Source organism: Cryptotermes secundus, unplaced genomic scaffold (genome assembly GCF_002891405.2).
Source record: "Cryptotermes secundus unplaced genomic scaffold, Csec_1.0 scaffold124, whole genome shotgun sequence".
NCBI classification, from domain to species: Eukaryota; Metazoa; Arthropoda; class Insecta; order Blattodea; family Kalotermitidae; genus Cryptotermes; species Cryptotermes secundus.
In genome coordinates this window covers 1,117,851-1,143,569 of record NW_019735462.1, presented here as the reverse complement: position 1 = coordinate 1,143,569, position 25,719 = coordinate 1,117,851, and the positions used below count along the sequence as shown (strand labels likewise).

The 25,719-nt window shown below is 39.7% G+C and overlaps 2 protein-coding genes across 4 annotated transcripts in view; both read left to right on the top strand.

Annotated features, from left to right (window-relative positions):
* The window catches only part of LOC111869293 (putative aminopeptidase W07G4.4), a 43,772-nt gene extending 24,810 nt beyond the window's left edge, over nt 1-18,962 (top strand). For 2 of the 3 annotated variants that reach the window (XM_023860693.2, XM_023860692.2), the window contains exons 6-13: nt 2,648-2,823; nt 6,076-6,269; nt 6,765-6,947; nt 8,595-8,690; nt 8,968-9,094; nt 10,496-10,558; nt 13,847-13,959; nt 17,001-18,962. In XM_023860693.2, the coding sequence (XP_023716461.1) occupies nt 2,648-2,823; nt 6,076-6,269; nt 6,765-6,947; nt 8,595-8,690; nt 8,968-9,094; nt 10,496-10,558; nt 13,847-13,959; nt 17,001-17,135 (1,087 nt within the window). In that variant the 3' untranslated portion in view covers nt 17,136-18,962. The remainder of the gene's footprint in view (nt 1-2,647; nt 2,824-6,075; nt 6,270-6,764; nt 6,948-8,594; nt 8,691-8,967; nt 9,095-10,495; nt 10,559-13,846; nt 13,960-17,000) is intronic. The other variant, XM_023860694.2, reaches the window with a different exon arrangement.
* A 2,406-nt stretch (nt 18,963-21,368) lies between these two features.
* LOC111869276 (Kv channel-interacting protein 1) overlaps nt 21,369-25,719 on the top strand; it is an 89,472-nt gene continuing 85,121 nt past the window's right edge. The window contains exons 1-4 of the mRNA XM_033753371.1: nt 21,369-21,637; nt 21,741-21,849; nt 24,072-24,227; nt 24,725-24,801. Of these exons, the coding sequence (XP_033609262.1) occupies nt 24,188-24,227; nt 24,725-24,801 (117 nt within the window). The 5' untranslated portion in view covers nt 21,369-21,637; nt 21,741-21,849; nt 24,072-24,187. The remainder of the gene's footprint in view (nt 21,638-21,740; nt 21,850-24,071; nt 24,228-24,724; nt 24,802-25,719) is intronic.

Here is a 25,719-nt window from a genome sequence, read left to right as displayed (position 1 = left end):
ACTGCTTTTACTTCCAAGAAGGTTGGTGTAGAACTAATGCTCTAGGCTTTTATTTGGCAGATGATAGGTTCAAATCTTAATCTGGACAGCTGCTGTCATGGCTTATATTTTCATGATTTTCATCAGACCTTCCAGGATAACACTTTGATAGGCCATGACCACTTCCAAATTCTTTTCCTTTTCCTTATTCACCAAACATCTTTCCATTTGTACTGTGAGATACTGACAGCATTGTAAAGTAAACCTGAGAAAGGTTACTTTTACTTGGTACTCTGTTGTGATTTGTTTGTAAGGTTTATGTCTGACTTGATATGTTTGTTTTTCTTATCCCTGATTGTTTTTGTATCCCAGTTATAATTGTTATCGTTATATGAAGTGTTTTTTTAGCATAAGGAAGTATAGATTGTTCTTGGGGGGCCCAAACCAGACTGTACAGCGGCTTGTAACTGTATAGTCAGTGGTTTTACTCTGGGAGAGTAACCCATCTGTTCCTGTATTCAGAGGGCCCAAGAGAAATGTGGCATTTCAGGTGTGTCCAGTTGTAAGAAAGAAACTGGGCATGTATAATGCTGCCAACAACTGTAAAAACTGAAATAATGATTGCACAATGTGAGGAAACCAATGAAAACTTCTTGAAAGATGTTGTAACATAGATTTATAGTTACAATCTTAAAACTAACTTGCAGTCCTTACAGTGAAAATTCCTTTCTTTGTTGCAACAACAAAAGAGCACACCAAGTGTGCTGCAAAACCAAGTCAATGCTGACTTCTTTTTTTGATTACAATGAGAATGCTTGACAAGGTCAGATAACTAGCCAGCATTTATATTGTAACTTGTTTCGTTACTGAATAGGCCGTAGAGACGGTTAATTGGTTTATTTAACAATCTACAAATAACGGCTATAATTAATGATCACAATATTACGGGTTTCCACACTTTACAAACCCTACAACAAAATCTCTTAACACAATCTTCACTTCTCTTCATGTACTAATAACGCGGGAGCTATACAAGTCTCCCTGAAATACACACTCAGAGTACAACTGTACTACAGCACTCACTATGTCTGGAAATCACACAATAAGTCTTCCGCTCGCCGACTTCTTAGTTATCGCACACTCGCGGGCTGCTATGTTTCGACTCGGCGACTTACTTTATAACTGACTGTGAATAGCCTTCGCTGCTCCTCATGTAGCCTCGATCGGACAATACAGAAAACGGCCTTGTTGCCTGGCGCTGTGTTGCTAGCAACTCTAGCGGTAGTAACCGTTGTTACTACAGTAACGATCCTGTTGCGTCACCGTTACGTTACCGTGCGGAGGAGGGGGAGGGGAACGCTGACTCACCCGCCGCGTCACTGCTGGTGGGGGGGGGTTCTCCTTTGCGCAACATGTCACAATATTTACAATTGTGGGGACTTATTCATGATGCAGTGTGCTGAAAATGGTCACAAAGTTAGAGTCAAGAAAGTGGAGATAGTTTATTGGCCCGCAAAGCACAGCATGTGCTGCAGCTTCTGTAGCTAACCACAGTATTGTATAAATGCAGTATTTTTTTTTATTGCTAGTGGGGTGGGACTAAGTCCCTTGTACTGCGGCCACTTCTGGCCTATTGCAACAACCCCAGATGATAGGTGAGGGTGATTGTGGAGCAATTGGTGGAATGAAGATTGGCAGGGGAAACCGAAGTACTCTGAGAAAACCTGCCCGAGTGCCAGTTTGTCCACCACAAAACCCACTTGACCAGACCCGGGATCGAACCCGGGCTGCCGCGGTTGGAAGCCAGCGACTAACCGCTTGAGCTATGGCGCAGCCATAAATGCAGTAACTCCTGCCTTGCCTAATTTAGTTCCATGTGATAGCTTTAAAGTCCTTGAAGGGCAGAAGATTTGATGAAGTGGAAATCCTAAACATAAGATTTGAGGCTCTGAAGACAGTGAATATGGTTGTTACTATCTTTTGGGAAGTGTGGCTATATAGCCTCACAGCTTTGTACCAGACTGCATCACATCACTTCCCAAAAGACAGTAATCTTCATTTTTGTAACAAACTATCTCTTTAATGATCCCAAAGACTGAGGGAGTTGCTTCTAGCACTCGTAGGAACCGTGGGACAAGTATGTGTTTTGCTGAAACAGGCTGCTTTGAATGGGATTAAACCTCCCAGATTCAACTGTCTATGCTTATTGCATAGATCTGACATTTTAATGAAGGTAATTTTGTTACCTGTAAAAGAAAACTGTTTGCAGGGCTGTCATATAATAAATGTTAAAAGAAGTCCTGTTAAGTGGCAGTAAGGTGAACAGGGCCTTAGTAATATAATTTACTTAATATATTGCCTCAACTACACATGTGCACATCATCAGTTATCAGCATTGTTGTGTAGAGTTTGTAAAATAGCTATGAAACTGTTTTTTCAAATATTAATTTCTTAAAGAGGGGTAACATTGTATTGAGGATTGTGTGTAACAGTTTTTTCAGGGGCCAAAGTTAGAGATTTATGTTACAGTAGGCAAACGATCTAGTACTTAGAAGAAATTAACAAGCATAACCAATATTTAACGCACAAATAATGTCACATACAGTTCAGACAGTGATTGAAAGTAAAATGCCTCAATGCAAGAATTTATTTGTTTGTATTTTACCAGGTCTGTCGCTCGTGATATTGGTGGAGCTGATCCAGAGAGAATGGCGCCTCGTAAGGTTGAGGAGTACATTCGTGAAGTGTTTAAAAACACCGATATAAAGATAGAAGTGATCAGTGATCTTGCACTTCTGAAAGAGGAATATCCACTGTTTGTAGCTGTTGATAGGGCTGCAAGAAGTGAGTTCTGTCTGGAGTTCAGTTGCATGTTTTACACTTGAAGGCTGTATGTACATTTATGTAGTTGCTGAAAGTACTGACCATCCCCATTCACCAATTCTGCTTCATGTTTAAAATACTGTTTGACACTGAAGAGACAATGGCATGTGATTGAGAGCTCACAATTTTGAAATTCCAAGAACAGAAGCCATAGCAATGGCTTACGAAGGAACAAAGTAAAGGTATCCCTGTAACAGGCCATGGAGGCCCATAGGGTTGTGAGATGTTGAGGTTCCAACATTTTCTAGACAATCTGCTCATAGATGGTGGCAAGGTTGTCAGCCTTACACACTGGCCACTCTTTACTCCCAAGCATAGACATCATGAAAATAGTTGATACTGAACAGAGTTAAAAAAAAAAAAAGTAAAACTCTCCCTGTAACAGGCCTCAGAGGCCCATAGGGTTGAGAGACGAGGGTCCCACATTATCTAGGCAGTCTGCTCAAAAATGGTAAGGTTGTCAGCCTCACATGCTGACCGCCCTTTACCCCCCAGGAAGAATCCTGGTACTCATTTCTGTTAGAGGCTGAGTCTACCCCAGGTCCATGTTGCAGCTGGAAGGATTAGCTCAATTGAAAAAATTCCAATGACCCCATTGAGATTTGAACCCACTACCTAGAGAATAGAGTACCTTCTAGAATATACCAGTAAATGCAGTTATTTGAAGTATCAGATACACATTATTAATATGGAATGTAAGTTAATAAATTTCAAGAAAATCAATGAAGTTCCCTCTCTTATGGGTTTCTCTTCAGTTTGATCAAATCCATTGTCCCACAGAAACCTTACATGAGGACTCCATTGTATTTGTCTTGGCAAAGGTACTCTTTGTGCTGTAATTGAAGCCGGCTCACCACCACACCATATAACAGCTTTTGTCAATGTAATCAATTGGAAGTATGAATTCCACCAAGCTACATCAAACAGTTTTAAGCTTCTTGACAGTGTTTAATGTGACATATGATGTTTAATCTCCTAGTTTCTTGCAGTAAGATGCTTTACAACTTTTGCAAGTTCAGTTTTTTAAGAAGAAAAATATGTGTTATGATAGTATAGTTAAACTGTAACTCCATAATGAGGATCAGAACTTTATAAAAGCGAATTTAAGATAGCCTAATCAGTATAATGGTTAGGCTGTGGCATGAATGGGTGATGAAGCAGGGCTTTATTTCTGCAGGAGCAGAGATTTTTCATTCTCCAGAGTGTTCACACCAGGTCTGTGGCCCATGCATCCTCCTGTCCAAAGGGTACCAGAGACTTACCCAGTGGTCAAAAGCAGCCAGGTCATGAAGCTGACCTCTCACCTTCATCTAGTGCTGAGGTTAGGAATGCATGGAGTTGTACCCGCACTCCCTTATACGTCGTCACCACATTTTCCTTAATTAAGCACATCATATGAAGAACCAGTGCCGCTTTCTGCTAACACCAACTTGGTGGCCTTCATTTTTGTTTCTGTGTTCCAGGCAGTATTATAAGTTAAGTCAAAGTTCTCCTTGTACTTAATTAATTGAGCTTCACTCCTTGAAGACACATGGTGAGTGGAGGTTTCAGTTCACCATTCTTGACCTTGGCACTAGATGGAGGCGAGTTGTCAGCTTCATGCCCCAAAGGAAAGAGCCCCCAGTACCCACAGGATGGGAGGCTAGTATTCTGGGTTACGATACTGTGTACCCTTCTGATTGGCTGTCAGTTTTTCAGAGTAGGCTGCTGCCTTCATCTTTAGGATAGAAGTGACTTCTGCCCTGAAGATTGAGGCAGTGTGTTTCTCTGAAATTGTTTTTACCATCTGCAAGACTGTGTAACACAAAAGGTAAAGCTATCCCTGTAATAGGAAGTGGAGACCCATAGGGTTGTGAGATGTCAGGGCTCCCACATTTTCTAGACAGTCAACTTACAGATTAGACCATTGAAGATCGCAGTGCTAGGGCCAGTTTTATGGCTCGCCCCTCATACTCATACAGATGGCGGTGAGATTGTCAGCCTTACACACTGGCTGCCCTTCACTCCCAGGAAGATCCCTGGTACACATTTCTGTTAGAGGCTGAGTCACCCAAGTCCATAGTGCAGCTGGAAGGATTATGTCGATTGAAAAATCCATTGGTTAATTGTGTAATAAAATCAAGAACAGTAGTTTATTCATTCATCTGTAATCTGTCAAGATGACAGGTCCGCAGTCTCTTCCAAAACAGTTCCTCCACTTGATGCGATCTAGAGCTTTCTCCTTCAAATGAAAATATCCTCTTCTGTCCCCAAGGTCATCCAGCATCTTCTTACGCCTTCTTCCTCGTCTTCTGGTCACTTCTATCCGCCCCTCTATCTTTCCTTCAATAACTTCTTTTAGAAGGCAGTTACGGCATAAGATATGACCAATCCAATTAGCCTTCCGTTTTCTTATTTCGTGTAGGATAGTCCTCTGCTCACTGACTCTAAATAACACTTCTTCATTTCTCACATAATCGGTCCAAGTGATCTTCTCCATCCTTCTCCAACACCACATTTCGAAGCTTTCCAGGTGTTTCTGATCTACTGCCCTAAGTGTCCAAGTTTCAGCCCCATACAAAGCAATGCTCCAGATGTAGCATTTCACTAGTTTCTTTCTCAAATTTAAGTCCACTTTGCTTGTAAAAAGATTCTTCTTCTTGCTAAATGCAGCTTTTGCCATGGCAATCCTAGATTTAATTTCACACGTACTCCTTTCATCATCTGTTAACAAGCTACTCAAATATTTAAAACATTTCACATTCTCCAGTTGTTTTTGGTCTAATCATATAATATAATTTTTAAATTATTAAATCACTGGTTTTTCTTGTCAGGATCATATAACATAATTGTTTATTCCAGGTCCAGCCAAGTGTGTGTCTGAGGTGAAGCATCATCTAATGACTAAGGTTGCTGTAGTGTTCTAGGTGGCTTTCTCAAATAAGTTGTCCCTCACAAGACTTAATAAAGTTCAACTCTTCAGCAGCATTACACATCAGTGCTTGTTAGATATTTCTCCACCAGATATGAATATATGTCACTGTTATAGAGGGCTGTGGTAGAACAAAGAAAGAATTTACAGTTTAATGAAACGCTAAGCTGAGTGAACAATAACCTCTCACACATTATGTGCCAGTTCACAACATCTCATAGTTGTGATTATGGATGTGATGGGGCTAAGTGGGTATCTTAATAGATTCAGTACCACTTTTAATATATTTATGTTTCCTGCAGATATTGAACGACATCATGGGCGAATTGTGTACTTGACGTATGAACCCAGCTCTGGCAGTGTGGATAAAACCTTATACTTGGTTGGCAAGGGGGTGACCTATGACACGGGAGGAGCTGACATTAAGGCAGGAGGAGTCATGGCGGGCATGTCGCGAGACAAATGCGGTGCTGCAGCAGTGGCTGGGTTCATGCAGGTATACACATACCAACACTGTGACCTACCAGTCATTAGAATTAGACCAATAATCAATTCAGGATATCCATCATTCTTGCCAGGAAAATGCTGAAATGTCACCTTAAAATAAGCAACAGCCATGTCACTTTTGAAATTCATCATGGAAGTGACTGTCAACACCGTCATCTGAGATGTTACGTCATGTAGTCCGGTAGACGTTCACAATTATTTTGAAGAAATGTACTACTTCCATCTTCAGGGTTGAAGAATAATCTAAGCAGAGGGATTTGCCTGTTCACTGCATGTGTTATTCATTAACTTTGAAGCTGGAGGTAGTTTATTCCTCAGGATGATCAGTAAACTTCTACTAGAATGCAGAGCATAACATCCCACAAGATAAGTGTCCCCCCTCCCCCCATTAATATTTAATACTGTTCAGTTGTCTAAAATAATCAGATGAGTATTTTCAACTTATGTATATATGAATACTTTCTCGTTGATTTGTCTATTCTAGGTATTGTCAGTCTTGAAGCCACGTGGTATAAAAGTAGTAGGAGCCCTACCTCTTGTGCGAAATAGTGTAGGTGAGGACTCCTATGTGGCTGACGAGGTGATCATTTCACGCAACAAGTTGAGAGTGCGGATTGGTAACACAGATGCTGAGGGCAGGATGATCTTGGGTGATGTATTGTGTAAGGTAAGGTACACATTCTGTAGCTGTTATGTCAGGTGAAGGAATTGGTACCAACAGATTCTGCCTAGCACCATTAGCTGCAGGTTTTGTCCAGAGCCAGTTCTTAACACATTGAGGACTGGTCGCATGATATCATGCTTTTGGCTTTTAAACTTGGCGGACCCGTCACATGATATCATGATTTTAGGACACGTTAGGATGTAACACTATACCTTGCAATGGCATAATAAAACTCTGGAATGTGTGCTTGCTTGTCAGTAACTTGACCTCGCTGTTTTCTTTGCTGCTCTTTGAGCTGTATGTACCAGCCAGTAGTTAGTGGTGGGGTATGGACAAGGACAAATTCTTCTCCGATGAGCTAGCTGACCTGGCTTGTGAGACGTGTAGTAATGGTGATTCAGAGAGCGGCAGTGACAGGAGAACAAAGAATTGTGGCCACAGACAGTAAAAGTGACAGTAGCTATGACGATACTGGGGGTAATAACATTGCGGGGACAGTAAAAAATATAAAAAAATCACAAAAATCTAAACCCCGACTCGAAATTTAAGTGCAAAGCATTTCTGATGAATGTGGCAAAGGCCTGGGCTTCAGACCAGATGGTGGCGGCAGAACCAGGGTGAGACACAGACTTAATGCGACCTGGCCCATCAACTCCCACCCCATGCAGTCCTCATGTGGACCCCCCAGGGCGACTCTCGAGTGATATGCAGAAACATACCCTCGTGAAAATTGTGAAAAGTGAAGATTCCAAGGGGAAGCATCCTTCTAGGCAGTGTCGTGTTTGCACAGTTCACAAAAAAATGAGTATGACTACATTTGCAAGTTCTGTATAATACCACTTCATGAAGGGGAATGTTTCCAGAAATATCGAAATATCACACCCTCAGGCACTTCTAGTAGCATTGGTAAGTGTTCTCCAAAAATTATAGTTCATAAAATTAATTAGGACATATATTAATTTTTAAAGTGAACAGTGCACAAGTTAGGGTAGTGGTTTAAATATTTAAATCGTCGGTCCGCAATGTGTTAAGTCAATTGTTAATTGAACCAATTTTTATGTAAGGCAAATTTCTGCTGTTACTTTGTGTTTCTGCCTTGTGGTTACCCAGAGAAAGTTACTACAGGGAAACACAATCTTGTGCTTTCTTATTAGTGTTGCTTGTTACTCAGTATTTTCATCCAGGAAATAGCTAGTCAGATTTCAGAGATAGGGCCACACAGAAATTTTTTTTTTCATTGCTGTATTAAGTAGAATATAGTTTTTATGTGTATATGATGAAGTTGCATAAACTGAACAATGTAAGGCATAAATTTATCAGTGACCTTCATAAAATTTTGCTTTATATGCCATAAAAATGTGTGAATGAAATATGAAATTCGTAGTTCTCACAGCAGTGACTGTAAAGGTTACTGTGTTCTGTGATATAATGGCATATATATAGTCTGTTAGATGTTTAGTGACATATCATAGGAATGTGCTGACTTTCAGTTTCCGAGTAGGAGAATAAGACTTCAATCCTGATGAAGGAGGCTGCTTTTTTCCTCGAGAACATTGGTGAACATCTACCAGACTACATGGTGTCACATCCCAGAAGGCAGTAACCCTCATGTGAATGCAATATATTTATAAGATGTGTTTATAATTCCAGATGAGAGAACTTGCAGAAAAAGCCATTAATCCGCATCTTGTTACAATTGCCACTTTAACTGGACATGCTGTGCTCACTGTGGGAACGGGATATTCAGTAAGTTGTTCTGAACATGTACTCCATCTCGTATTCCAAAGAACGCAACATTTAAGAAGCTTCACTGTTTCTCTCTATCTCTCCACATATAACAATTTGACAACCACTCAACATATTTTAATTAAGTACAAATATTATGTTTTTGGACATTATCCATTCTCCTATTTATGCTTATAAAAACGTTTTCAGAGACTGGATTCTGTTTCCGTCTTCAGGTAAGACCTACCCAGTTGGGCCCAGTCCATACAGCTAGCCGTTTTCAAATTTTTGTTGTTAGATTGTAATGGATAACGGACCAGCAAGGAAGTCATTACATGCACAACAGCTGCAGGCTGCTGGTGAAGAGCTAGGTGACATGGTGGAGATAAGCACTATACGTAAGGAGGACATCGCTTTCCACAGAGGTGAGTTTGTTTTTCCTGATCTCTTATATTTTCCTGTGTGAATGTTTCTAATTGAGTGTGGGTGTGGTATAAATGGTGGTATCTATCTAAAGCTCTGGTAATGTACCAAAGGTTCGTCATGACTACTCATACCAAAACTTAACTACCGGACCCAATCCTGAACCAGTTCACTTCCATTCATATTGTCATGTGTTAGTGACTAGATACAAGGTTTGGATTGGTTATTAGTTTTATTGAACACTAATAAGTCCTAACTACGAATAATTTTAGCACTCTCACTAATTCACACACTCTGCTTCACACTACAGCACACACTAAGACTTCTCCATCTTCACTAGCCGTTGCCTGATAATAGATTCTAACATTGTCCTCTGCTTATGTCCTTATTGGCTGGCAGCTGTGTCACAACTAACTCAACCTTCAATTTCAATCATAACTCATGTCCATCTAGCCATGACTGTCCACTTACTCGCCCTCACTGGCTTTCAGTCATAGTCAAAGTCAGAGCTACTTTGGTTTACTGCCAATCAGTTCATCTTGGCGTCAGGCCCCATGAGGCCCATGGCCAGAGATTTTTTCCAACTGAACTCTTGTGGTAATAATCCTTATGTGACATCCACACTGAGAAGAAGATGGATGTGTCTCTTATGACTATGCATGGCCTCTTGTCAAGTGTATATTTCGCACGTATAACATCAGCACAGACAGCATAGAAAACGCGACTTCCAGTAATTCCTCTGTCGTCATGTCATGTGTTTGTTGTTTTAGAAACTTGTTTATTGAGGTGTTACCTAGCAGCAAAGAGTTTCTTCTGGCTTTCAGATGTCATATCACAATATCCTGTATGATACACTTTGTGTAATATTCTCTTACCTTGTTCTCCAGAGTGTCCGCTTTTCATGTGTTCCCATCAAATTTATGTATGCACTCCTTATCTGCTCATCTGAACATATTTTCTAGGCCATCATAACCTCTGATTTGATTTGTTTACCCTAATGTTGGCTGAGTTCTGTACATTTATAAAGTTTCTTTGTTATGTCTTTTGTCCCATATTGTGGCCATACTTCAACTGTTTCAAAACCTTAGCTTGTTTTCAAATAATTTTCAATATATGTTCTTCCCTCACAGAAGAGACCACATCTCATAACTTCGGTAGAGGGAGTGCTTTATGTATCTCAATATATTAGTATTTTGGAAAGTGTGCGTGATGATAGCAGTTCTTGAACTTGCCAAATTTTGTTATTTTCTTACAGTGACATGGTACATGTAGATAGTAATGTGTATAGGAACATTGCCATTTCAGTTAAGTTCATAGAACTGCATTGACCCACTGTAAAAAATTATTGGGAACCTGGGAGTGTCTTGCCAGTAATCAACTCATAAAATTGAGGTTTCATTCAGTTTGTTCCAGCAGTGCTGGTGTGCTGGTTTTATTTCAAAACAGTGGAGACAGTGATGGCACAGGTATGTTACAGCATGCAGGGGCATGAAAATGGGTTCATATATGGCAGAGTAAATAACTTTATAAAGAAGGACTTGGTATAGCTGAGTCAGTATAGCGTCAGGCTACGAACTGGACAACCAAAGTTCGACTCCTGGCAGGGGAAATATCTTTCTCTTATCCACAGCATCCAGACCATGCCATGGCCATGGGGATTCATCAGCTAAAGTTGGCACTAACTTCGCTGACAAGCGGCGGTCGCTCGGTTGGTGTAGTCACTTGTGGACTTGAGCCACAGGGTTTATGGAATTAGTATGCCCCACTATGCTTATATGCAATATTGATACAGTGTAGCAAACCATCAGCACCTGATTTGTAAGCACTGTTGACTTTTCAGCATTTAATGTAAATAAGTATTCTTTATCTCAGTGGGTTCAGTCCTTGTTCTTAGAGACGTGCAGTAGTGTAGTTGATTGAGGCACTATGCTACAAACCAGAAGGTCATGGGTTCAATTCCTGATGAGGTCATTTGATTTTTTTTTCAATTAACCTAATCCTTCTAGCTTCACTACAGCCTGGGGTCGACTCAGCATCTAACAGAAATCTGTACCAGGAATATTCCTGGGGGTAAAGGGCGGCTGGCGCATGAGGCTGACAACCTCAGCACCATCTGTGAGCTAACTGCCTGGAAAATGTGGGAACCTTCATGGCCTGTTAAAGGGATAACTTTACCTTTTACCTTATTCTTATGCTAGTGTTTTATATATTTTATCTTTGTAGGGCAGATATTTGTGTTTGTGTAGTGGAAAGAAATATATTATTTACAACACAACTTGTGTATAGGTACCTATAGTATAATATGGTCCCTCAGTTGTTTGAAGTTGGACATGCCCGATTTATGAGAAGGCAGCTGAAAGATTAATAGAATCTCAGGGGAAAGCTGAGTAACGTGATGAAAATGAACTGTTTTAACAAGAAGGTAAAAATGCCGCTGTGCCTGATCATTTCATAAAGCTTGTAGGTAGAGATCCTTTTGCTGTAGATGTTACTGGTAGACAGAGGTTAATAAACTTTAAACTTGGCAGTGCAACAGGGCTTAGCATTGTGAATTAAGATTGTATTAGAACTAGATGCCAAAGGTGACCTATTCATGTTTTGAGAAAACCTAAATGCTTGCATGTGGTACCATGTGATTCATGGTGTCCAGTGGGATTGCATGTGCAATTTGTGATTATGAGGGGACCTACAGTTCAGCCCCATTTTATACAAAAATATGTGTATGTTGGGGCCTCCTCTGTGGTCTAGTGGTCAGAGTTCCTGGCTACAGATCCAGAGGTCCTGGGTTCGATTCCCCGCATTACCAGATTTTCTGAGAAGTAGTGGGTCTGGAACAGGTCCACTCAGTCTCATGAGGATAACTGAGGAGCTACTGGAATGGAAAAGTAGCGGCTTCGGTCTAGAAAACTGAGATTAACGGCCATGGAAATGTGTTGTGCTGACCACGCAACACCCTCTATCTGCAAAAGTTGGCACTAACTTTGCTGAAAAACGGCGGTCTCTCAATCGGTATAGTTCACTTGCGGACTAAACTCCATGGAGTGTAGTATTTTATGTGTATGTTGTCTGGTTGTCTGCTTACAAAGTGATGATGATACCATGGCTTTTTTCACCATAAAAACCGCCACGTATATCCAGAACTTCATTCTACACCATCAGGTTGAGATTTAGTTCAGGATTTAAAATGTTAAGTATTATTCTTGACTGAAATACAAATAATTGGAGAGTATTGTGAATTAATCAGATTTGGCCTCATTATTCATGCTTCATTTTACAGAGGCACTTCTAACCTACTTCTGTTTAAAAAAAATTGAACTAAGAAATTAACAGATTCCAAGCCTTTGTGGAATATTTAATGGTCATGTGGCAGGTTTAGAAATTTCTTACATCCACGCAACAGTTAGTACGTTCAGTCAAGCAGGTTGGGTCAAACAGTAACACCTGTGGCTTGTATTTAAGAGGTACCCAGTATGAATCTTTGCAAGGATACATGTTATCCTAAATCCAGTATTTTGTGGCTTTTCTTAGCCCCCCCACACACACACACAAATGTGAAGTTACTACCTCAGTTTAGGCTATGACCACTTCCTTTGATGTCCATACAATTCGTTATGCAGTGTAAAGTGTCACTGACACATATCACTGAAAGAAATGCCATGGGTAAAATTTAAATCATTGTTGGAAGCAAAATCAATAACTGAGGCTGTTTTGAAATTTCTGCAGTTATTCTGCAAACTGGACGATCCATTCATACATAACAGAGAATTTACTGCTTATATGGTACGCAAATTCCATGCTTGCCATTAATGAGTCTTTATAACTTCTGCAGTTGAAACAGCATTATTAAAACCCCAAGAATAAAATATGATCTTCCCATCTACATCCAGGTTTTCTATGATATTTTCATTTACATTTTTCTATAATTCTTTCATTTGCTGCATGCATCATCATTCACTGTCTTACACTTTCTTAAATTGCTGTAACAACATTAATTGTAGAGTACAAATTATAAATGTCCTTATCATGTAAGTTGTCTGTACTCTTTGTTGTCCTCCCATTAGTGCTTCTCTCATATCCTTGTCCATTGTTTCCATACTCTGCTCTCTTGATCGTCATTTGCCTCATCTTTTGCGCCTTGCCCTTTTTCATCCCAGCGGTCATTAATTTGATATCTTTCAGATGATTCCTGTTGCCTTCCATGCATAACATATGTTCATACAATAGTATGCTTAATTTGACGGCTTATTTTGTTGTGTTTTTACAAATTCAGGTGCAGATATCACCCCCAGATTGTTTCCTTTATGAAAATTTAAATTTCACACATAATACTTTTGCCAGTATTCAAGATTACTGGTTTTTTTTTAACTTTGTCTGTTGTCCAGTATTCTGATAAATACAGCGTTTCAGAAATTGAATCTGTTTCCTTCCTAAGATGAGGAGTGGAAGACATCTACTATGTTGGGTCCATTAGAAAGTGAACCTCAGTCACTAGACCTAGTTCTTTCTAACAGATCCATCAGAGTATGTCTCCCCCATCCCCCACCCAAGGATGGAAAGAGATCTAGTTTCCAAAATGCTGAATTCTTTTGTGTTATTTTGAATATTTGTCAATGGACGAAGTCCAAAAACACAGTAATCCCAAGTCTGATACACCATTGTCAGAACCCGTTAGAACTACTCTTGTCACTGTGTTCTGATAGGATTTATTCTTGATTTATACGCCACAGAGAGGGTTGTATTTTCTCTGTTTTAAGGTAAAGGAATGGGTGATGATGTATTTCAAGCCAACAACTTGCCTTCCACTAGGACACCTCGTGGACATCAAGGACCTGCCGGATTTTTGATGTTGGTGTCTGGACTTGATAAGGTAACAGTGGCTGAGTTTTCATATTGGAGGCCAAACTTGGATGTTTTTTATTTCCTTTTCATGCCACAGAGATTACTGTTCTGCTCCTACTTAATTGTTTCAGGTCATTACTCTCAGAACCATTTTTTTCCCTTGGCACTACAGCCCCAGTGGGCCATGAACTTCTCTGTTCACTTCAGTTTTTCTAGATCTTACACATTCGGTAGGACTCCTTGGGCGGGTGATCAGCTCATCGCAAGGCCTCTACCTGTACACAAACACAGAAAAACGCGCGCACACACAAACTAAACATCCATGCCCTGAGTGGGATTCAAACCCATGATCCCAGTTTCCAAGCGAGCGAAGACAGTACATGCCTTAGACCACTCGGCTACTGTGACCGGCCCATTAAATGTTTACTGATGTAGAATTCAGTGGATAGGAATATGATTTCTGCATAAAAATCAAAACTTTTATTTGCTAATTTATGTGAATTAGAAAGTGGTTTAGGTCACTCAAATTTGTAATGTGTTTGTTACCCGAAATGTCAATTACGTGTCTGCTAAAGGAATTCCTTCAAACATAATTATAACTAGAAGAATTCAGAGGCCTTTGACAGTGCTTCTTTGATAATACTGGCCAAAGTTTATCTATGTTATTTCTTATAAGCATTTAATATTGTTGCAGATGTGAAGTCTTTTATAACTAATAGAGGTGTAATTAACACTTCGTGGACCGGTTGCATAATATGCTTTTCGCTTTTAAATGTGGCGGACCGGTCACATAATATTATGATTTTAGGACACATTATGTTGCAGCACACTATACCCTTGGTCTGGTGCCATGCAGATGCATAACTGGTGCATAATAGACCTCCCGAATGTTTGCTTAGTAGTCAGTAACATGACCTCGCTGTTTTCCTATCTCACTCCAAAGGAAAATGCCTTTGTTCGTCTTCAAGCTGTATATACCAGGCAGTAAGTAGTGCAATATGGATCAAGGACGAAAGCGGTTGAAGACCAAGCGATCTCTCGGAGAACAAGAAATATCTGACTTGTTCTCCGATGAGTTGTCTGACGTGCCTTGTGACAGGAGTAGTGATAGTGACTCAGACAGTGGCAGTGACAGGGGACAACAAGGAATTGGGGCCACAGACAGTAAAAGTGAAAGTAGCTCTGATGAAAATGCGGGTAGTAATATTGCGGGGACAGCCACATGGGGAAAAGTAGACAAAACGCCTACTTTGGGACAGTTTACTGGAAATCCGGGGGTGAAACAGATTCCATCGGACCCAACGCAAGTGTCTGAAGTAGCAGAACTGTTTTTTGGAGATACTTTCTTTGACATGTTAAGTCAGGAAACTAACATACTATCTCCAACACCGTGAAGAGTATAACAGAAGTTATAAGGTGTTGAAGTGGGTGGATGTCACTTCAGCAGAAATGAAAAATTTTTTTGCCGTTATCTTTCTAATGGGCCATACAAGGATGGATAATCTGAAAGAGTATTGGTCAACAGATCCATTTTTAGAAATTCTAATTTTTGGCAAACTAATAAGCCATAAGAAATTTTAGCAAATTTGGTGGTGGTTGCATTTCAGTGATAATGAACTGCAACCACAATCGACAAGCAGGCTTTTCAAAATTCAGCCCTTATTGAACTTTTTCGTTCAGAAATTTCAGACTGTTTATAAGCCAAACCAACAACTGTCTTTGGACGAATCTGTGATTCCTTGGAGGGGAAGGCTTCATATTCGAACATATAATCCTGGGAAACTTACAAAGTATGGCCTACTTGTTCGTGTAGTTACTGAAAGCACTTCAGGCTATATTGGAAATTTAGAAATTTATTCTGGTGAAGGCAAAAAATTACAAGAAACTATTGTTTCCGTTTTGGAACCCTATCTTGATCAAAATTACCATGTCTATCAAGACAATTATTATAACAGTGTGGCAACTGCAGAACACCTACTTTCGAGAAAAATACGTGTTTGTGGAACAATTAGGGTGAACAGAGGCCTTCCTCCAGATCTGAAAGAGGAATCTAAATCTTTGAAATGTGGTGAAACCACATTCAGGAGGAAGGGGGATATTCTTCTTCAGTTCTGGAGGGATACTCGTGTTGTGAATATGATTTCCACAATTCAAGCATGGTTGGTGTTCAAAGGAGACATGGACAAGTAAAGAAGCCTGTTTATATTTCTGAGTATAATATGTTCATGAAGGGAGTTTATAGAGACGATCAGTATTTGGTCTGTTATTCTCTTCCTAGGAAAACAATAAAGTGGACAAACAAAGTTGCCTTGTGGCTTATATAAATTGTGCTATTTTAAATTCATTTTTGGTTTACAAAAATCTAAACCCTGATTCAGAATTTAAATACAAAGCATTTCTGATGAATGTGGCAAAGACCTGGGCTACAGACCAGATGGTGGTGGCAGAACGAGAGTCAGACACAGACTTAATGCGACCGGGCCCATCAACTCCCAAAGACCTCATGTGGACCCCCTTGGGCAACTCTCAGGTGATATGCGGAATCATACCCTCATGAAAATTGTGAAGAGTGAACATTCCAAGGGGAAGCATGCTTCTAGGCAATGCCATGCTTGCGGAGTTAAAAAAAAAAAGGAGTATGACTGCCTACATTTGCAAGTTCTTTGTAATGCCACTTCACAAAGGGGAATGTTTCCAGAAATATCACACTCTCAAGCACTTCTAGGAGCATTGGTAAGTGTTCTCCAAAAATTTTAGATCATAAAATTAATTAGGAGATTTTATATTTTTAAAGTGAACAGTGCGCGAGTTCGGGTAGTAGGTTTAAAAATGCTGGTTCCCAGGGTGATTTAAATATTTAAATTGCTGGTCCGCAAATTGTTAATAAAAAATGTCCCTATTATTATCGACATTCTCAGTTATTCAGCCACTCATTTTAGTGTCAATTACATAACTGAAAGAAACAGTAGAGTACTGACTGCATGAACTTGTTTATATCCCCAGTCATAATCTATCTTATTGTAGCTGAGAACTGAGTACAGAGATGTGCCATATATGTTTCTGTTATAGCATGGATCAGAGTCTAAAACACCGTTGAAATACTCACATCTTGACATCGCTGCTTCTGGTGGGGACCTCCCAAATGATGCCACTGGTGCCCCAATTTTGGGACTTGCTGGCTTGTACTTAAAGGACCGTTACTGATTTGTCATCATATGTAATTTACTCAGTGGACCACTTTCATTTGGTAAAGTGTATAAGCTGTGTATGGTGCTATTTATCCTGGGTTCCAGAATTTGTTTTACCCAACTGTGTGTTTCTACGCTCGTCTTTGACACTGCAATTACAGCAGCCTTGCAGCGTTCTCAAGTAGGTAGTAGCGTGGGGATTTATGTATCTTTCAAGCAGCCTTATTTTACACTGTTGTTTCTAGTGTTGTTTATTGTGCCCAAGGTATGTAAATTGCACTTTGCAATATAGTTTGGTACTTATGACTAGCCCTCTACAAAGTATACTTGCAGCTAATCAGTTTCCAAATACAGTGGAACTCTCATTTAATGTTCTTGATTGAAGGTTGTTCCTTCTTTGATATTCAGTTTCAGTTATCCATCAACACTAATCATAGAATTATATTTCTTCCTTTTAAGATTTTCCTGAGTTTAGGTTCCAATCTGCTATTGTGTGAGGAAACCTTAAAAGGGGTTTTTTGTCATATAATTCCCAATTTTTGTTTGTGTTACTGAAATAGCAGTGTCTGTTTATACATGTAGATGTGAGTCAAAATATATGCTGTAATCAAAAATAGCCATTCATTTCCAGAGATATAGAAAATTGGTTTATTGTACCCTTAAAAAATGTGATCAGAATTATCTGTTCCAAGTAATTGCACACTTCTGAAATATGTTCTTAGCAACTCCGTGGGGCGAGCAGTTTTCTTGAGGAACTAATTATCACTCAACTATTTAAATAAAACAGTCCATCACTTTGTTCAAAAAAATGAACTGCTGGACCTTCTCCTGAGCCAGTTAAATCCAGTTCATAACCTCAAACCATGTTCATCTATGATTTCTCATATTATTGTTCCTCCCATCTGTGTCTAGGTCTCGTGAGTGGGTTCTTCCTTTCAGGTCTTTTGCCTGATGTTTTTTATCTCTTAAAAATACTGTGAATCTTGATAATGTATATGTATAGACTTTGGCTTTCATATGGAAACTGCAATAAAGCCTGTATTATTATTATTTGTGCACTATCTTGTGTTCCAGTTAAAATATGTTGCAGCATGGGATGACAGAGATTATGGAAACTGAAATTAAATACAGATATGTTTAATAATGCTGACATTATAATTATATTTATGAATTTCATATACAGTGGAACTCCACATTTAATGTTCCTCAGTTGAGGTTTTCCCTTATTTAGCATTGAGTTTCATTGATTCCTAGTCTTCTGTTATCTCAGTTATAAATTACTTCCATTTAGGATTTTCTTCAAATTAATGTTCAGATTCACTGCTCCCAAACAAACCTTAAGTGAGGGTTTCACTGTACTATATATGTCCAGTATGCAAAGAGTTCTTACATTTTTAACAAGACTTTTCATTTATATTATGGTCAGATTTTCTGACTGAAGTTTATATCTGAAAATTGATACTTCCTATGGCTCATTTTGTTGCCAGTATCAATTTGTAACATAGGCTGAAATCTGTGTCTCCACTTGGTATTAAATGGGGTTCAGTGCTCTATATTCATACCAATATAATGTAATGGTCCAAAGAGTATACTACTGGCAAGTTACTTATTTTGAAATATTTATAATGGGATATAGGTATTTATGTGGTATCATGCTTGTTTTCTTTGTATATTTTGTTAAATGTTTTACAAGAGGCTGTGTAAATCTTTCAGAGGTCTTCAATATGGGGCAAACAGTACTTCTTTATCTTTGTGAAAGGATAACCTTTTACATAATATGTACTTGAAAATTTGTAATGAATTTTGTAAGAATAAAATATAGTTAATCTGTTCATGATATAAATTACAGTCACCAAGATATTATAGTTAATTTCCTTTAACCTTTTCCATGCTCTGAGTGAGATACCCTACCTTTAAAAACACTTGATACTTCCAATTAACCCTTTGGGCTTGAGGTTTTCAGGTGTGGAAAAGTACATTATAACTGGGATTATGAAGAGGAATGACTGGCTTAGTTCTGTAAGCCAACCTTCTATCCACCCAAGCGTTGTATGGAAAGTGTTCCATAGGTGGATGCAAAATGCACTGTAGATGGGTTTATTTCTGAAGAAATCAACATGTGATGCCGTACTAAGATTGAATCATTCCATAAGCTGATCATTTCAAGGCATTATGCCATTCTGAGCACTGAAGCGAAATACATTGTCGATAAAATTATTTCTGGAAAAGTCAATACCTAATGGTATACTAAAGAGATGGAACAGTTTTGTAAGCCAGTCCTTGGGCAGATAGTTCAAAATCTGGATATGTGGGAGTCATTCCCTGCACGGGAGCAGGAACTCTGGGGCCTTCTACGTTCTACATGGACCATAAATGGGGTAGATTGAAAAATATGCCCAGCTAATTTTCGATGTGTTACAAGATACCTGTTCCTGAGGTGTGTATCAGTGTTGGCATCACAGCCTGGTTACTTCAGGATGTAGATTTTGCCACCAATGGACACTTAAGATGGATGACCCAACATCAAAAGGAGGGAAATAACATACACGTGTACAAGGTGGTTCAAATATGACCGGGACTGTATGGCAGATGTGTCAGAAGGTTCCATTTCAATTTCTGGAGGGTTTCCATTGTTTTGGCTGTATGGGAGCATGCATTGTCTTGAAGAAAGGCTACCCACTTTCCACCTGTCTTCTGCTTGGATCGGACATTTTCCTTCATATCTGTTGCCAGGAGGTCTGAGTGATAAACTGCATTGACTGTTCTGGCATCTGTCAGAAAGTCTACATGGATAACCCCCTGCCAGTCCCAGAAGAACGTTGCCATTACTTTTCCTGCCCAATGCTCTGCCGCGCTCTTGGGTTTGGGAGAACTGGTATGCTGCCACTCACGTGATGACTGCTGGGACTCGGGAATGAAGTGGTGCACCCACGTTTGATCGGTGGTCACTATAGACTTCAAAAATGCTTCACCTTCGTCTTCAAACTGCTGTAGGAGATGACTGGCAGCTTGCATGTGCACCATTTTGTTCATGTCCGTCAAAGTGTGTGGTACCCACCGTGCATTCATCTTGCAATAGTGCAGGTGGTATTTCACAATGTATTCTACACTACCAACACTGATGGACAGCGTTGCTCCAAGTTCCTTGATAGTGATGCGCCTATTCTCACAAATAAGTGCGTCTGCACGATCAATGTTTGGCTTGGTGACGGATGTTTGCGGCCGACGATCATGCAGTTCATTCTGCACGCACTCTCTGCCCTCTCTCAAGCTCTTATACCATTCAAACACATGAGTCCATGAGAGAGAGACTTCCCCATACTATTGTTGAAGTCTGTGGTGAATTTCACCTGATGGGACGTTTTCTCCAATGAGGAATTTGATCACAATGCATTGTTCCAAGCTCCGCGGCACCTTCTGTTCGCTCATCACTCTAGCAACTCCCAGACAGGACTGAGCAGTTCTAACCCGAACAGGAGGGAGGGTGGAGGTTGTGACTTCACTCTCTCAAGGTCTAGAAGTAAACACGAAGAAAGGAAAGTATATGTTGATATTGCGATAACAAGAATGAAGGGCAAAATCATGGCAAAGGTAGCCAATAGGTCCTTTGAAAATATGGTGAAGTTAAAATATTTGGGCAGTAACGAATCAAATTTGATTCATACGAAAATTAAGATTTCCAGCAATGCTTGGTACCATTTAGTTCAGATCATTTTGTTTTCTCATATAGTATGTAAAAATGTAAAAGGTAGAAATTTACAACTAATTTTACCAGTTTTTTTGTATAGATGTGAAAATTTGTTTCTGACATTAAGGGTGGAACATAGGCTGAGGATATTTTAGAAGAGGGTGCTTAGAATATTTGGACCAAAGAGGTATAAAATTGTGGGAGGTTAGAGAAAGTTCCTCTAACAAGTGAAGGCGTGGACTGAATTAATTTGGTAGACTGCAGCTTTAGGGCACTATGAATGTAAACTCTTATATCTGAGTGGACGAAAGTCTCAAAACGCATTGTTTTATAATGTTTTTATAACATTCGCCAAAAGGACCAATAGTGCCTACCAATTAACCCCAAGTGATATCGCTAGTGCAGTGCACATGGATCGGCAGAGATAGTAGCTTGCGTAGCGCCTATCTTCTCTGAGGTTCGGATGTGACGTCATTCACTTCCGACCAATAGCCATTTGCTTTTCATCTGAATATGTGTGCCGTGTATTATACTAGTCTTTTCAAAATGGCACTTCGAAGGTAGTGGTAGTGGAAAGGCGTTTCTGAAGGTTTTTGAACGATTCCGTAATAAATGTGTAATTTAGTTGTACGTATTGTTGTGAATGATGTTCTCTGACAGTTATTATGAATATTTACTTTCGGTCTAGTAAATTTCTATACAGCAATATTGAAATGCCACATGTTGGAATGTGTATTTCCATGTCTAATAGCTTGTATTTTTTATGTCATGTTCGTAAGTTAATGAATAATGAGACGTCGGTCTTCTGGAATTTGATATTATATGGTATGGTAGGTTATAAACGTTTCGAAAGAACACGTATTGCCGCAGTTGGTAAATGGAAGTATTTGCACATTTTCTTCCACAGTTCTTTTACATATTTTTGTGTTGCAGTTCACCTATGATTTTTCCAACTAGCACCGACAGATTGGCGTTCATGTGACACAAGTCAACTATCCATAAGTTTACCCATGCTTCTGCCACAGCATGTTTTCCAGTGATGGTATTTACTTTGTATTCTCTTATGCTGTACCAGAACGTAAAAATAGTGTACAAAATTAATCATGCACGCAGTTTTTACAAGGGTTGAAACTAAGATCCCCACTTGAAGGGAGGTAATGTTTGAGAATGGGATGCTGATGAGAATATTTGAAAAAGGTGAGAAAGGAAGTGATCAGGTTGGTGAAAATTACATAATGGAGAATTTTCAGCTGTCATGCTTATGTCACTGCTGGCTGGCTACCATCTCCCAGCTCATGACGTTAACTGGCCAAGTTGCCTTAACGTCTCTTGCTCTGTTGCTCTTGCCTTAGCTTGGACTGCATAGAAGACCCCATTTTCAGCAGTTCCTTTATTGTCACTGATGTGTTGGGAAGTTGTTGCATAGTGACAGTTCACTTGTTTGTGGAGCCATTCCCACAATAAGTAGTCATGTCACAATATTAAATGCAACTCTCGCATTTGAAATGTTTCTGACCTGTTGGAAGGCACATTCACTTGCATCTGCCTCTGTGGCTATGTGATATTTCTTTGAGACTGTATTTGAAAATGTCCTATTGTCTTTCTGTTAAAGCTGGTGCATAAGTCTGACAACCTCACTGCCATCTGCAAGCTGATTCTTTACAGAAAATGTGGCAGCCTTAGCGTCTCACAACCCTATGAGCTTCCATTGTCCTTACCTTCCTGTTGAAGAATTGGCTTATAAATATTGTCTTATTCCGGCATAAGGTGACATTAGTGCTCCCTAAAGGCAGAAAATGTGGTACGAGCTATGTCAATAAAGTTTGCAAACTCGCCACCATGTCCTTGCTATGGCAGCAGTGGACAGGAACCTCAGTATGGTTCAGTGACATTGGCATATCAGTGTTTTACAGCTGTGTTCTTGATCTCTGGCAGACTCTCTGAGTGGCGTCTATTGTCATAGTGTGTTTTGGTGTGCCATGGAGAGAATGTTGGAGCTTGAATTAGACCAACAAACAAACATGAAATTGTTAAACTTGGCAAGAGTGGAAGCAAAATCAGAGAGATGTTAGTGCAAGTTTACAGGGAAAACAGCAGGTTACAAGTAGGTGATACTTTTTTTTATTGGGGGAAGAGAAAGTGTCGCTGATGAAGAGAGATCAGGATGGCCAGCAACGAGCAGAACTGAAGAAAACAATGTAAAAATTTGTCAAATTGTGTGTGAAAAATGTCAGCTGACTGTCGAGCATAGCAAGTGAACATCAACAGAGAAACAAGAAAATCTTCACATGAGGAAGATTTATGCAAAAATGGTCCCAAAGGAGCTCACCAAAGAACAAAAGCAAAGGAGTCAAAATTTGCCAAGACCTTTTGTAGAGGCAAGATGAAATTTTGGGCCATGTCATCACAGGTGATGAAACATGGGTCTACCAATACAACCCTGAAATGAAATGGCAAAGTGCACAATGAAAGAGTACCAATTCTCCATGACGAAAAAAGTTCCATCAGTCCAAATCAAGAGTCTGAACATTCAGTGTTGCTAACTTTTTTTTATATTAGAGGGATTGTTCATTATGAGTTTGTACCACATGGACAGTCAGCCAAGTTTACTATCTGGAAGTACTGAAAAGGCTGCATGAAAAAGTTAGGTAGTAATGATCCAAACTTTTTGCCAGCAACTCCTGGATCTTGCGTCACAACACTGTCTGTGGGAAGTTTTTAGCTAGTAAACAACTGTCCTATTCACCGAATCTAGCCCACAATGATTTATTTCTCTTCCTGAAGATAAAGGAAAACATGTTGATGACAATGATGACATCAGGAGTAATGCGACAGCCATTCCACAAAACCAGTTCCAAAATTGTTTTGAAGGGTGGACTAGGCGCTGGCATCGGTGCATAGTTTCCCAAGGGAAGTACTTTGAAGGCGACCACAATGATAATTCAGCAATGAGGTATGTAGCACTTTTACTGCGATAAGTTTGCGAACTTTATTGTCAGACCACATACAAGTACATGAACCCTGTGGTATGCCATGTATTAACCAAATGCCACCTACATTATGACCCCCTCCTCACATTCTAATTTATAGGTTGGAAATATGACAAGCATTTAATGTGAATAAATGCCATTACATTTATACTGAAATTTGTAAGAATTGACTATAAGAGTTGGAGTTATACACACACAAGCTTCTCTTTGCTTGTGAAATACTGGAAGTAGTTTATTTTTGTTGTATTTAAACTGGGACTGCAATAATTTGCAGGATGTGTTCCTTTGCTGATGAGGCAGTCTGTTAGGTATCTTACTGGAGGTGGCCCATCATCTGCAAAGTAATGGCCTCAGCAACTCTCTCTTCAAGGGTAAGGTTGGGTATAGAAAATGCACAGCCTAAGCCAGCTAACTCCAGATTCATATCAAGGTAAGACTTCCATGGTGACAAAGAGAGCTGTAAGTGGACATTGAAAGAAAGTCATGTTCAAGAGCTTTAATTCTGTGTAAGAATGATTATGGCCAGAGCTGTTAACTTTAGTGATTCAAACAGATTTGGTTTTTCAAAATGCTAAGTATCTGAAACTAATTTCTGTATGAGGGTACAGGTTCACAATTATGACAGTTACCAGATCAAAGCGTGCTGGCAAATCTCATTGAAATCGGAGGTGGTCACGTCTGCTCCTAGGCTGTTTATTTTTTAAACTAGTTTATTGATAATCTCATTGTTTCTCCTAAGAGTATTTTCTTTTTATGTAATCGGGTTGTACTTGCTGAGCTGGGCTATTCGTTTTTAGCCTCTCTGTTTTTTCTTCGCTTATTCTAGAGCAGAGGGCCCAGGATAGTGCAGTCAGTATAGTAACTATGTACAGTCTGGGCAATCAGGGTTGAATTCTAGACAAGGGCAAAATGTTTTTCTCTTCACAGCATCCAGACTGGCTCTGAAGCTCACCTGGCCTCCTATCCAATGGGTACTGGCTCTTTCCCCAGCAGTAAAGCAGCTGGTATGTGACAACTGACCACTCACCTCCATCTAGTGCCTAGGTCAAGAATGATGGAGCTATATCTCCACTCCCCAGCAGGTCTCCATGGTATATTCCTTAATTTAGCATGGGTACAACTTGACCTCTTATTCCAGAGCAGAATTGAGTCCTTGAAGCCTCAAATTTAGCTGAATTGTGTTTAATGATTCAATTCATACCTCACAGAAAACGTTAAAGACCAGTGGGTTAGTGTTTTTTGGGGATATAATGTCTGCTTATTCTGAGAATTGTAGAAACACATCAGTACACCGTCTGGGGCAAATCCACAGGCACTTTGTGCACGAAATGGCCAGCGCTTGGAGGGGTCACATGAAATGCAGTTCTTCCAAGAAAATTGTACTTCCATTGTCAGATCAGTGGCAGACTTTAAGGACTAACAAGATACTTTATTTTCTGTAATAGCTTGAAACTTGTATGTGTTGCCAGCTCTAGATTAGATTTGAGTTTCTGGGATATGATTCAGTTTAGTTTTGTAGGTTGGAATCAGTGTTTTGGAGGTGGCCTACATCTTCATGTTAACCCCCCTCCCCCTAAGAAAGCAGCATTTGTCAGGGCATCAGTTCACATTGTCACAACCCAGATGAAAATAATAGGCAGTGAGTTCAGATTTATGACTCATATAAAGTTATAGCTATTGATGGAAGGAGACCACTGGGAAGACCAAGGTGGGGATGGGTGAACAATATTAAAATGCATCTTAGAGAGATAGGATGGGATGGTATGGATTGAATTGATCTGGCTAAGAATAGGGGCCAGTGGAGGGCTCTTGTGAACCTTTGGGTTCCATAAAATGCCGGGAATTTCTTGAGTAACTGCAGATCTGGCTTCTCAAGAAGGGCTCAGTGCCATAAGTAAGTAATAAAGTTATAGCTAGAACAA